Source organism: Torulaspora globosa, chromosome 1, assembly GCF_014133895.1.
Source record: "Torulaspora globosa chromosome 1, complete sequence".
NCBI classification, from domain to species: domain Eukaryota; kingdom Fungi; phylum Ascomycota; class Saccharomycetes; order Saccharomycetales; family Saccharomycetaceae; genus Torulaspora; species Torulaspora globosa.
This window is the reverse complement of record NC_050727.1, coordinates 1,616,449-1,629,476: the sequence shown is the minus strand read 5'-3', so window position 1 is coordinate 1,629,476 and position 13,028 is coordinate 1,616,449. Positions and strand designations below refer to the sequence as shown.

The 13,028-nt window shown below is 47.9% G+C and overlaps 5 protein-coding genes across 5 annotated transcripts; 3 read left to right on the top strand and 2 right to left on the bottom strand.

The window, feature by feature from the left end:
* Positions 1 to 626: 626 nt before the first annotated feature.
* On the top strand, positions 627 to 2,855 carry HG536_0A09180 (uncharacterized protein; the record flags this gene model as incomplete). Its single annotated transcript, XM_037281881.1, has 1 exon — positions 627 to 2,855. The coding sequence occupies one exon, from the start codon at positions 627 to 629 to the stop codon at positions 2,853 to 2,855; it is 2,229 nt and encodes a 742-aa protein (XP_037137776.1).
* Positions 2,856 to 4,072: 1,217 nt separating this feature from the next.
* Positions 4,073 to 6,376, bottom strand: ABZ1 (4-amino-4-deoxychorismate synthase; the record flags this gene model as incomplete). Its single annotated transcript, XM_037281880.1, has 1 exon — positions 4,073 to 6,376. One exon carries the CDS (start codon positions 6,374 to 6,376, stop codon positions 4,073 to 4,075), a length of 2,304 nt encoding a protein of 767 aa, XP_037137775.1.
* Positions 6,377 to 6,536: 160 nt separating this feature from the next.
* HUB1 (ubiquitin-like protein HUB1) lies at positions 6,537 to 6,758 on the top strand (the record flags this gene model as incomplete). Its single annotated transcript, XM_037281879.1, has 1 exon — positions 6,537 to 6,758. One exon carries the CDS (start codon positions 6,537 to 6,539, stop codon positions 6,756 to 6,758), a length of 222 nt encoding a protein of 73 aa, XP_037137774.1.
* Positions 6,759 to 6,816: 58 nt separating this feature from the next.
* PPG1 (putative serine/threonine-protein kinase PPG1) lies at positions 6,817 to 7,905 on the bottom strand (the record flags this gene model as incomplete). The annotated part of the gene is made up of 1 exon (XM_037281878.1): positions 6,817 to 7,905. The coding sequence occupies one exon, from the start codon at positions 7,903 to 7,905 to the stop codon at positions 6,817 to 6,819; it is 1,089 nt and encodes a 362-aa protein (XP_037137773.1).
* A 330-nt stretch (positions 7,906 to 8,235) lies between these two features.
* Positions 8,236 to 12,912, top strand: HG536_0A09140 (uncharacterized protein; the record flags this gene model as incomplete). The annotated part of the gene is made up of 1 exon (XM_037281877.1): positions 8,236 to 12,912. The coding sequence occupies one exon, from the start codon at positions 8,236 to 8,238 to the stop codon at positions 12,910 to 12,912; it is 4,677 nt and encodes a 1,558-aa protein (XP_037137772.1).
* Between the last annotated feature and the right edge of the window lie 116 nt (positions 12,913 to 13,028).

The window sequence follows — 13,028 nt, the reverse complement described above, 5'->3', positions numbered from 1 at the left end:
ACCACTACTTCAGAGACAGCGAATGCGCCTGACAACCCTAGTTATCCAGGTGATCCCGAGTTAATCGTCCAAGAGTTATTGGAGCGGATTAGGATACCTGAAGAAGCGGCATTCCTGGAGTAGATGGGAGAGAAATCCCTGGTTGCAAGCATAAGAGGGTTAGCACCTGTGGTTATCCGTGAACAAAGGTTGAAAGATACCTTTGATGTGCTACCTCCATGGCTTCAACAAAAGTATGGGAAGATCATTAGAAATGACCTTCCGCCTAGATTTTCAAGCTCAGACGAGGCAGCCAGTGATATTGAAATCAAAAAGGACGCTCGTCTACCAAGACTCCAACCCTATCAAACTACACAAAAGACTGAGCAAGAGATCAATAAGCTTGTCCAGGATCTCCTAGATAAGAAGTTTATTGTCCCTTCCAAGTCCCCGTGTACTTCTCTCCTGTCGTCCTTGTCGACAAAAAAGATGGATCATTTCGATTCTGTGTTGATTACAGAGAGCTGAACAAGATTACCATTTCTGACCCGTCCCCATTACCAAGAATTGACAACTTATTAAGCCGTATTGGAAATGCGCAGGTTTTTACAACCTTAGATTTGCACAGTGGTTACCACCAGATCCCGATGAATCCGGAGGACACATATAAAACTGCCTTCGTGACTCCATCTGGGAAATATGAGTACCCTGTGATGTCTTTTGGTCTAGTTAACGCACCTAGTACGTTCGCTAGATATATGGCTGACATTTTCCGAGGGTTGAAGTTCGTCAATGTCTATCTAGATGACATTTTAATCTTCTCTGAAACATTGGAAGAACATTGGAGTCATCTAGATACGGTTTTGAACATTCTACGAGAGAAGAATCTGATTGTAAAGAGGAAAAAGTGTCGATTTGCTGCAAAGCAAACCGAATTCTTAGGTTATAAGACCGGAGTCAACAAGATAGAACCCTTACAGAATAAATGTGAGGCCGTTGAGAAGTACCCGACACCTAAAACGATAAAGGAAGCTCAAAGGTTTTTAGGAATGATAAATTACTATAGACGATTTATTCCGACTTGCTCCCAGATAGCGCAACCGATCCAATTGTTTATTTGTAACAAAAGTCGTTGGACCGAGTTACAAGACAAAGCAGTGGATGAGCTGAAAGCAGCGCTCTGCAATTCGCCGGTACTGATTCTGTTCAAAAGCAAAGCATCTTACCGATTAACCACAGATGCCTCTAAAGATGGCATTGGTGCTGTTCTAGAAGAGGTTAATGCCAAGAATAAGCTCATTGCCGTTGTTGGTTATTTCTCCAAATCGTTAGAAAGTGCTCAGAAAAACTACCCTGCTGGTGAACTAGAACTATTAGGCATTATTAAAGACTTACAACACTTCAGGTACTTGCTGCATGGTAAACGCTTTACCTTGAGAACGGACCATATCAGTTTACTGTCACTCCAGAATAAAAATGAGCCAGCCCGGAGGGTTCAAAGATGGCTAGATGACCTAGCCACCTATGACTGCACCCTAGAATATCTCGCTGGTCCTAAGAACGTAGTTGCAGATGCCATATCCCGTGCGGTATACGTGGTAGAATCTGAACTACCGGCTTCCCTGAATCTGGAACAATGGAAATTGGATTATAAATCCGACCCACTATGTAGTGCTGCTCTAATTCACATGAAAGAATTAACGAGACACAACGTTAGTGCCCAGGATATGTCCGCTTTCCAAAGTTACCAGAAGAAATTCTTACTCTCGGAGACCTTCCGATGCAAGTACTCAACATCCAATGGTTTAATTTACTACCGAGATCGAATCGTTGTACCCACAATCCATCAAAACGATGTCATGAAGCTATACCATGATCATACCTTGTTCGGAGGGCACTTTGGCGTTACAGTTACAATCGGGAAAATAGCCCCAATATACTACTGGCCAAAGTTACAACATTCCATTGAGCGGTATATCCGGACATGCGTCCAACGCCAGTTGATAAAAGCCCATATACCACGCCAGCACGGCTTGCTGAACCCGCTACCCGTAGCGGACGGAAGATGGCAGGACATATCAATGGATTTTGTTACTGGACTGCCGCCCACAGCGAATAACCTGAACATGAGCATGGTTGTGGTAGACCGTTTTTCTAAACGTGCCCATTTCATTGCAACAAGAAAAACCCTCGATACATCTCATTTGATAGACCTGTTATTCCGCTGTGTGTTTTCGTATCATGGGTTCCCGAGAACTATCACCAGTGATAGAGATATCCGCATCACTGCAGGCAAATATCAGGAATTCACGAAACGGCTGGGGATTAAATCAACAATGTCGACCCCGAATCACCCCCAGACGGATGGTCAAACTGAAAGGACCATCCAGACACTGAATAGAATGCTCAGAGCATACGCTTCAACAGATATCGAAAATTGGCATAAATATCTGCCGCAAATTGAATTTGTCTACAACTCAACTGCAAATAGAACTTTAGGTGCATCACCGTTTGAAATAGACTTAGGATACGTTCCTAACGAACCGGTGCTCAAGACAGATGAGGAGCTTAATGCAAGAAACTTTTCAGCCGTCGAAATGTCTCGACGTTTGAAAGCTATTACATTACAAGCGAAGGAACGCTTGGAAGCTGCTCAGGTAGAAATGGAAGTTAATAACAACAAACGACGGAAACCGCTGATCCTGGAAAGAGGAGATGACGTTCTCGTCCACAGAGATGCGTACTTTAAGAGAGGAGCCTACATGAAGGTACGACCCATTTACGTTGGTCCCTTCTACGTCGTCAAAAAAATCCATGACAACGCTTATGAACTTGATCTAGGCTCCCGCATAGGGTTATTAACATCCAACACCTAAGATGCCTACAAAGTATAGGAAGATAGGGAATGAGAGTTCAAGTAGACAAAAGCACAAACGAGACATTGACCCCAGATTCAACAGAAGAATCCTTAACTGATGCGAATATAAGGCTTGGAAAGATCATTTGGATAGGAGTGACAATACTTATATTATTCGGTTTCTATTTCTTATATTATCTGGCAACACATAATGGTTGAATGGGTAAAGATGACCGCCGGTGGGATCGCAGCAGTATTTGCTGGGGTAGCTGTTTATTCTGGCAGTGTGTTTGTGCAAAGCTGTTCTAGTCAGTTTCCAGCTGCAGCTGGACTAATTCCTTCAGAAGGTCAAACCCATACTGCAGCTTGTGTTGGGATGGCAGCATTGTGGGGATTTTCCACATTTATTTCTGGAGCTGTCGGTACAGGTGGCTGAACCAGAATCATAAGTCCAGCCAGCCATTGAACCAGACTTATAAGTCCAGCCACCTATACCGGCAGTTGCAGCAAGAAATGTGGAAGCTGCCCACGATGCTGCCATCCCAACACAAGCTGCAGTATGGTTTGACCTTCTGAAGGAATTAGTCCAGCTGCAGCTGGAAACTGACTAGAACAGCTTTGCACAAACACACACGGGGAAGATCTCGTATCTAGATCTGATACAAGCAGCAGTTGAGCTGACGTAGCTCGAGCCCAGCAAAGAATGAGGGGTCATGAACATTACAATAACAAATGAATCAACCAATCAAGAGGAATCATAGAATGACGTCTGATGATCATACAATCCATTATCGAAGAATCAAGGTCCACTAACATTGGTCCGATAAGGGAACCGACATCAGATTGGTCAATGGCGATCTAACAACTATGAGACGATTGTGGATAAACCGACCCGTGGAATCCAAATCGGTTAATCGAATGATGGAATTGAAGCGTATAAATAGGAGGCCAGCTATGTTAGATCCAAGTGGCAATTCATCTGTACTTTCTTAGGAAAATAGAAGAAAGCAATAACACATTTCGTTCTTTGTCTTGATAACTTACGTTTAAGTTACTGCAAGATACCCTGACCTAACGACTAAGTTACAGAAGTAATACCGACCTGTATTACAACATCTGTATGCTGCTACCTACTGAACAAAACGCGGAGAGAAAAAACGAGCCAACCTCTTCAAGCTGATCCAACGCCGATCGAGGCCCTATTGGCGGCCGATGGGCCGCTAGCAGTCTTGATAGCTAGAGGAACACTTGCAGAGCGCTTTGTAGTTTTGTGTACATCTCTTGGAGCTCGCCGTCGAGCGAGCTGAGCACAGTGAGGGCGCCGCCGGCACCGATGTGCCAGCAGGCGCCGCCGTTGTAGGAGTGGATGCACCTGATGTTGACGGACCAGTCGCCGTTGCCGTTGGCGGACCAGTAGCCGGTGACGCCGCTGTAGAGGCCGCGGGATCCGGCGAGAGCCGGCGAGAGCGCAGGCTCGAGGTGGAGCTGCAGCAGCTCGACAGAGCTCTTCTTGGGGGCGCCCGTCATGGAGCCCGGGGGCAGCGAGTGGCGGAGCACGTCGAGACCCGTGTAGGGAAGTAGTGGGCTCGCGAGGCCGCGGGCGGCGACGACGCTGACGAGCTGGTACACGGTGTGGTACTCCTCGACGGCCATGAACTCGCGGACGGCGACGTTCGGGAGCAGCTCGAAGAGGTCGTTGCGGATCAGATCGAGGATCATGAGGTTCTCGCCGAACTCCTTCGGGGTGCGCAGGATCGCGAGCGCCTTGTCGCGGGTCATGTCCGCGGTCTTCTTGACAGTGCCCTTGATGGGCCGCAGCTCGCAGGTGTCGGCGTCCCACTTCAGGAAGCGCTCGGGCGAGGTGCTGAGCAGGCACAGCGTGCTGTCGCTGCCGAGCACGTCGCTGAACTCGAAGAAGCTCGAGAAGGGCGCCGGGTTGCGTCGGACGAGCGTCTGGAATACCCGCCAGGGTGCGATGCGCCTGCTGGGTACAACGTTGGTCTGCGTGGTGAGACAGAGCTCGTACGAGTCGCCCCTGTGCATGTATTCCTGGCTGCGGCGGAATGCGGCAGCGTAGTCGTCCTTGTTGGGCATCTGTATGTCGAAGGACACGTCGGAGGGCAGCTGGTCGCTCCAGGGCAGGTCTCGGCACTGCTGGTCGTCGTTGAGCCACTCGCACTCGTCGAGCATTTGCGTAATCTGCGTCGGGAACTGGTCGCAGAGTGAGATACAGTAGAGCTGGCCGCTCGTGTGGTCGATCACAATGCAGTTCTCTATATATACAAGCTTAGCGTCGGGAATCAATCTTTCATCTGCAGGAACTGTGTTGTAAACGTAGTAGCCCATTTCGTAGCCCAGCGTGCCCACCAGACCACCGATGAATGGTATCTCCTTGTGGTTCGACACGAGCTTGTCGGTCATGAACTCCCCCATGGTTATCCAGAAGTGAGATTTGTCTTCGCGCAGGACTTGGAACGACTCCGGAAAATCTGCCTCGTTATTCTCCCCTCTCAAAGCGCTGTTAATCAGTTCCTGGGTTACTTTGGGATCTCTCCACCTGTGGACGGTTGTCCTGTTCACCTGCGAGTAGTGTGTAAGCACGACCGAGCGCTCATTTGGTAACGCAATGATCGACCATTCGCCGCGGTGGTCGGCCACCTTGGACGAAGCCATAATAAACTTTGCGTCTGGAATGCTATCGGACAGCTTCAGGGTCAGTTCGGGCACCTTACTTGCGTTGTATTTGCGAATGGAGACCTCCTTCTTCTCGGCAGGCTTGAACTTTCTGAATATGCTGCTGTGATCAATCGTGCCATCTAGCTCCGCCAGTTTCCGGCTAAACTGGACCGCATCCTTCATATAAAGCTCCTTCTTCCGCTGGTAACGGCCAGTCCGCAGGTTCTCAGCGTGTGCTAGTTCTAAGAAGTTCTTGATCAGTCTGTCGCCCAGCTCTGAACAGCAGGATTCCGGATGGTATTGAACGCCATACCACGGCCTCTGTTTAATCTGCGCAGCCATCAGCAGCGAGCCATTCTCGTCATCGGTGGTCGCCAATGGGATCACTGCAGGCGATGCCTTGGATACATGCAGCGAATGATATCTCACGGACTTGAACGCAGCGGGATACCCGTCGAATATCCCAGTGCGCGTCTCGGACAGGAGCTCAATCGGATAAACTTGTCCGTGCTTGATGGTCTTCAGCTCGTCTATGGAAGAGCCCTGCGAGTGGCACATCGCCTGAAACCCCAGGCAGATCCCCAGGACCGGGACCTCGATCAATTCGTCCCCGGAAAACAGACAGGAAACGATCCCAACGTCGCCAAAACCATTGACAGGGTTCCCAGGGCCGGGGCCGACGATCACACAGTCAAAATAGCCCACCTCGGCCGCCAATTGCTTCATATCAGTGAAAGTATCGTTACGAATCGTCGTCACATGTACCGGCTCATCGCCATTAACCAGCTGCTTCTCTATCAGTCTAACCACATTGAAGGTGAATGAGTCGTAGGAGTCTATGAATAGCACGTTGAAGGGCACCATGGGTTTGCGAAGGCCGCTCTTGCTGCGTGTAGCGTTTTTCTTCTATGTACCTGCTTCAAGAGTGGCTTGTTTAAGCCATCGCTGTGAAAGCTCTGATGACAAGAAGTACCAGCTCGCTGATCGAAACCCGGCGACCTTCCAGGAGGAATTGGCTTGAGATATGATCGAGGTGCTAGTAAGTGATCGGTTAGGCAAGAGATTGAGGGTGAAATGCCTGGAAGAGGACGCCGTTGGGGATTTCAAGAAGGTGCTGGCCGTGCAATTGAGCTGCCAGCCGGGGAAGATTGTGCTGCAGAAAGGTGGGTTGGTGCTCAAGGACCACATAAGCTTGGGCGACTACGAGGTTCACGATGGGACCCATTTGGAGCTGTACTATTCGTAGCGATTTTGGTCAAATAGGGTTGTATAGAGAATATAGGCTGTAACTCCGAGGGAGAACATCACAGGAAATACTCGACGCGTCGGGATGAGGCTGAACGTGCCTGGTAGGCGTCTGAGAACACATCGGGCTCTGAGGACTCGGGCTGCAGTGGGTCGGAGACGGGCTCTTTGAAATATTCACTAATGGCTTTGAGATTGGTCGCGGATGGGTTGACGGTTTCGTTCAACAGCTTGTTTTCGGGTGCTTCATCGAAGACGTTGAAGTAGAACTCGTTTGTTGAGTACAACTCTAGGATCGAGGCCTTGTTGCCGCATCTGTAACAGTAGTTGGGGGCAGACCACACGGTGGTGACCAGGCCGTCGAAGTAGACCTGGTAACCCTCATTGCACAGCTGGTGCGCCCTGTATATTCGGCTCATGTTGTTGGAATGCAGAAACTTCTCGACCACGCAACGGCCAAACGTGTAACCGGCTCCGCGCGGCGATACCTGGAAGTGCTGCGACGACTCGCGGTAGAACTCCTCGCGGTGGTCCATGCTGCCCGCATTGATCTCCTCCGGATCCGACCACACCAGGTCCGCCATCGCCCCGTCGTGCGGGATCTCGCGATAGCGGTCTATGATCTTGATCTGGTCGATGGTCTGCACGTTCGGCGAGAGCCCTCCATGAACGCAAAACAGCTCGTTGTCTATTATGCAGCACAGCACGAGATAGTCAAACAGATCCGTCAGGTAGTGCCACACCTTCGATCCATCGCCGTACTTGTTCAGACACTCTGTGTAGAACCCGTAACTCTGTGTGATCTGCCGCGACTCGTGGTTGCCTCTCAAAAGATGAACCCGGTGTGGATATCGCAGTTTCAGCACCACCAGCAACATTATAGTCTCGACGCTGTACAGTCCTCTGTCCACGTAATCGCCTAGAAACAGATAGTTCGTGTCTGGAGCCGCTCCGCCTATCTGGAAGATCTCCAGCAAGTCGTGGAATTGCCCATGGATATCCCCAACAACAGTAACCGGCGTGCTGATATGCACTACATTCGACTCTTTCACCAGCATCTCTTTCAGTTTGAAACACAGCGCTCTCACTGTAACCTCCGGCAACAGCCTTCCCTGGTAAAGCAGCTCCAGGCATTCATCCAATTCCATCACTCGACCGTCTGGCGCCTCTCGAACCTCTATTCAAGCCTTCCTGGCTCTGCTGACTTTCTCTGCTCCTGTTAATGCCCCTTCCAGGTTGCGGCCTACCGCGTTTTAGACACTTCATAACCAGAACCAACAGCTACAAAGTCGAAGAAAGCAGTAGCTTAAGAGGATTGTGAGTTGCAAGCAGGCTATCGGGCTGTTCATTGGACCGAGCAGATCAGCTTACTGAGTTTGTGGAAGTTCTGAAGCGTTAGCTGTTGCGACCAGCGTGAGCTGCTGCATTCTCGAGACACAGCTTGAACGAGGACTAGAAGAAGTGTTGATCTGGCCAGGATGCAAGAATCGGATTATTTCAACTTTACAGGTACAGACAATGACGAGGAAGTTATCTCGCAGAGCTATAGGAAGAAGGGTGCTCGACTGCGGTCATCGAGCACCAGTTCAAGGCATGTTGCGCTGACTAAGTACGGAAGCACTCCCATCAGTCCGGGAGCATCGCATTTGAGGTCCCCAAACTCCACCCTGAACATGGGGGTTTCGCCATTGAGCTCTTTTAGACTTCCCAGCCGAATTTCGGGAGGCACTCAAACACAACAACAGACGCCCAGATCTACCTCTGCTGGGTCCTCTGCACATTCGAGCAGAAGGGCGTCCCTGAGTGGTGCTGCCAACGCGAAGCTCACCTCTCAGCCGCTTTCGCCTAATAAGTACGGCAAGAGCGAGGGTTCGAGCGTCAAACGACATTCGTCGACAAACTCTGAAGGGGTCGCGACCACACCAACGCTGGTGATACCGCCTGAACTGGCCTCTCTGAGCACCCAGAGCACTTCAGCGGTTCCGACCCCGCAGTCAAATACCATACCGGCGCAGCATTCACTGTCAAACGGGAGCGGTGGGTCAGTGCAGGCCTCAGGTAGCATTAGCAATTCTGCTCAAGATGCGCCGTCTCCGTCGTCATCTACAAAGCCCACGATGAACCTGGGAAATGGTTCGACACCGAGCCTAAGATCCTTTAAAAAGCAATACGTTTTGAACGAGCAGCTCTACTTGAACAAGATGAAGAATAATGTCCCTGATGAGTATTACACACGAGGAATAACGCCCTCCTCCGTTACAGAGGATAACGATGAATTCGACTTAGAAATGGAAGAGCTTGATCACGGCATTGGAAACGATGATGTGCACTTCGGTACAAATTTCTTTACTGCTAGTACAGATAGCGATAATTTGGTCGCCATGAGCTCTAAATTCTTGTTGCATCGGCTAGAATGGGTGAGAAAAGCTGACCCTAAGAACCCCATCGTGAAAGAAGTCTTTGAAGAGCTGGACTCTCAGACAACACCCGAAAACGATTTTTCGCTGAGAAGCTTGGCCAATCTCTCATCAGGCACTCAGAATTTGCTGTTGGATTTATCTCAGCATCCGCTAGTCTTGGAGAGGTTCGAATGGCAAACAATGTTATCAAACGTTTTGAGAGGTGATATTGTCAAAAGCGAGAAAAGCAAGATCGCTCAGCAAGCTAAGAACACTGGTTTTAACAGCCAGTATAGCGATGACCTCTGGTTAGAACTAAAGGCCTGGATGAACGGGACATCGGTCGAGAAGACCAAAAAGCAGTTACAGGCGCTGAGGGATTCAACGGACACAATTTTTCAGGAAGTTCTCGATTTTAGGCTTGCAGATGGCGTTAGCGCAGATGAGGCAGAACATTTAATTAGAACTCTGGTTAACAGGTATTACAGATCAGTGACTTACTGGAGCAACCTCAAAGAAATGTATCATAGTAAGCCAATAACTAAGACAGAGACGTTCGTGAGCAGGATCGACGCCATGAATAGCTGGCTGACTTTCAAATCCAATTTTAAGTGTCTTATAGAATCCCTGAAACAATGGGTCGGAAATGATGAATTAGACTTTGGTGCATTTCATGAAGCATCGCCAGAGGCCGAGGAGGAGAATAACAGTAGAAGTCACTTTGCCGAACAAATAATGAAAGAAAAAGATATCGAGACTATCTTCCAGAAGAAAATTTTCTTTCCTTTAGCTCCTTGGATTCTGGAAGCTAAGGTTTCCTACTTTCGATATAAGGATGTGATGAGCGATTTGAATTTGGCCTTTTCTAACGAAGATCTAGAGTTGTTAGTTATGTTTCCAACCAGACTTGTCATACAAATTATTCACATTCGGTTGGCTTATGCCAAGAAACTCCAAAACCCCACGATGATGATGATTGATCAAATGATAGATGATTTTAGTTCCTATATTAAACTCTCTGTCCAGTTGAAGTACACTGTTATGATTTATTCGGGTGATTGGCCTTTCAATGTTAACATCGATCCCGACTTTGATGCCACTGTTATAGAAGCCATACGATACTTGTTCACTTTATTACATCTAAAGTTGATTGACTGTACCAAAAAGTCTTTCAAAACGTTCAAAGAAGCAGATGAACTATACAAATATTGGGAGAAGCTAAAGAACGTTGGTCATTACATAGATGGTGCTGGCAGAGTGATTGCTGAGGAATTTAATAAGTTGGCACTGCGATTGCTGCACAGACTCCATTCCTACCTGTTGCAACAACAAAATTCTCCTCCAAAATTTACGGACAGTGCTGACGTAGAAAAATGGTTGGTTCAGATCTTCGAGAACCTTGGTTCTATGAAGCGAAAACTCAATAGATTTACTAACGTACTAACGAAAGCATTTCAAAATTCCGTCAACTATAAAATTCAAGATCATAAAGCACTATTGCAGAAACTGAAAGATACTGGACACTTCTTGATCTTTACTGGGGGAGAGCTTGAACAGCAAGGCATCTACCTGATTGGCAGTGCAGAGCTTCTAGGATGCACAGATGAAGACATTCTGAAAATTTTGTACAACTCTGAAATTGGCTGTGATATGATACCTAAACTTGAAATAAAGAACAGCTTGTCCCTTTACAATGCTGTAGAAAAAGAATGGGATCCAAACACTATGATCGTACAGGAAATCGACGCCCATGGCGTATGTTATTATCATATACAGAGTGAAGATGCAGTAAGCTTGGAAAACGCCGCCAGGAAGTCTAGGTTGCACGTTGATAGTTTATTTGACAATTATCGGGATACTGAAAAGGAAATGCTGGATCTAGAGGCAAAGCTACATTCTTTGGGCTATGTTTTGATATTGTGTCCTGGGAAACCTATGCTCTGGGAAGGTGAGATGTATAATTTATCGGATGACAAAGCAATTAAGGCGGAAGATTTTAATCAGAAGGTTGACCCCAATACTTTGATCCTAATGATACAAGGTTCTGGATATGCACTGGAATATCAGAATGATAGATTTCAGCAGATCGTCTCTGATGCGGTCAGTTTCATTGAAAGGCGCTGTTCGAATGAGCAGGTGGAGAATGACCTGCAGAGATTTAATAAAGCTTATTTCAGATTCACGTACAGTGTTTTGAGTAACTACAGGAAGATTGTGAGCACATTTCAAAAGACATGTCCAGGGAACGAGGTGTTAAACAGCGTTTTTCTGTTTGCAAGAGATTTTGGACGGAACTTTCTTCGCACAAACGTTACTACTTCTGAGAAAAAGTCGTTGATCATCCTCTTGATGATCAAGCTTAGCGTTGGGTGGATCTCATTTCTCGTTACTGATTGTGACCCAACCGATCAAAAAACCTTCAGGTGGTGCGTTCCAGCGATGGAATTTGCAATGCAGATGACTAGAGGCTGGAACGTGTTGGGGCTAGATGAAGCACAGTTTCAAACTTTGAAGCAGAAGATCTCAGCTTGTATGTCACTGCTTATTTCTCATTTTGACGTTATGGGTGCTAGGTCTGGTGAAGCAGACAAAACATTGCTGCAAGCCAGACCAACTATCGCCATCGAAGATGATATGGATGACAATTCCTTGCTTCAGATCAACTCCGAGCTCCGCGTGCAAGCCATTAAAGAACTAGAGAAAAATACGAAACGTAATCCACGCCAGATTGGTAAGGTGTTAGATGACACAGACACCGGAAACAAATATTTGCTTTCCCTGGCATCTTCTATCTCGAATGTTTCTATGAGGTGGCAGAAGAGGAACTTTATCGGAGGTGGTGCTTTTGGAACCGTATATTCCGCTGTTAACTTGGACAACGGTGAGATCCTAGCCGTAAAGGAGATCAAAATACAGGACACTAACACGATGAAGAAGTTTTTCCCTTCGATTAAAGAGGAAATGTCTGTTTTGGAGATGCTGAGCCATCCGAACATTGTTCAATATTATGGAGTTGAAGTTCACAGAGACAAGGTCAATATTTTCATGGAGTATTGTGAGGGCGGCTCCATGGCAAGTCTGCTCGAACATGGTCGCATTGAAGACGAGATGGTGACGCAAGTCTATACTCTGCAGTTGCTGGAGGGTCTAGCGTACTTGCACCAGTCCGGTGTTGTGCACCGCGACATCAAGCCCGAGAACATCTTGCTGGATTTCAATGGTATTATCAAGTACGTTGATTTCGGTGCGGCCAGAAAGATAGCCAAAAATGGAACGGAGACAAGAAGTATCAGGACCTCGGGTAGTGATCCCGTGTCAGCTGAGAAGGATAACGCAACAGAGCAAGAAGGTGGATTGGCGCTCCAAGATATGATGGGTACCCCAATGTACATGGCTCCAGAATCCATTACAGGTTCACCCAACAAGGGCAGGTTTGGTGCCGACGATGTTTGGTCGCTAGGCTGCGTTGTTCTCGAAATGATCACAGGCAGACGGCCCTGGGCCAAGCTTGACAACGAGTGGGCAATAATGTATCATGTGGCTGCAGGCCACACCCCACAACTTCCTTACAGAGACGAAGTTTCAGCTGCCGGAAGCAAGTTTCTGCGCCGATGCCTGCAGCAAGTCCCCACAAAGAGAGCCAGCGCAGTTGAGTTGCTCATGGATCCGTGGATTGTGCAAATTAGGGATTTAGCCTTCGGACCCGATGCCCAGGCGCCGGCTCAAGAGGGAACTAGTCCCGCGACAACACAATGATGCCTCTCTACGACAACAGGTTCTATCGCAAGATGAAGATGCCGTGAGCTAAATAGCGGCTGCCCTGGCATATACCTGGATCCGCAGTTGCAACATGTTGAAGGATTTTAAGAGAT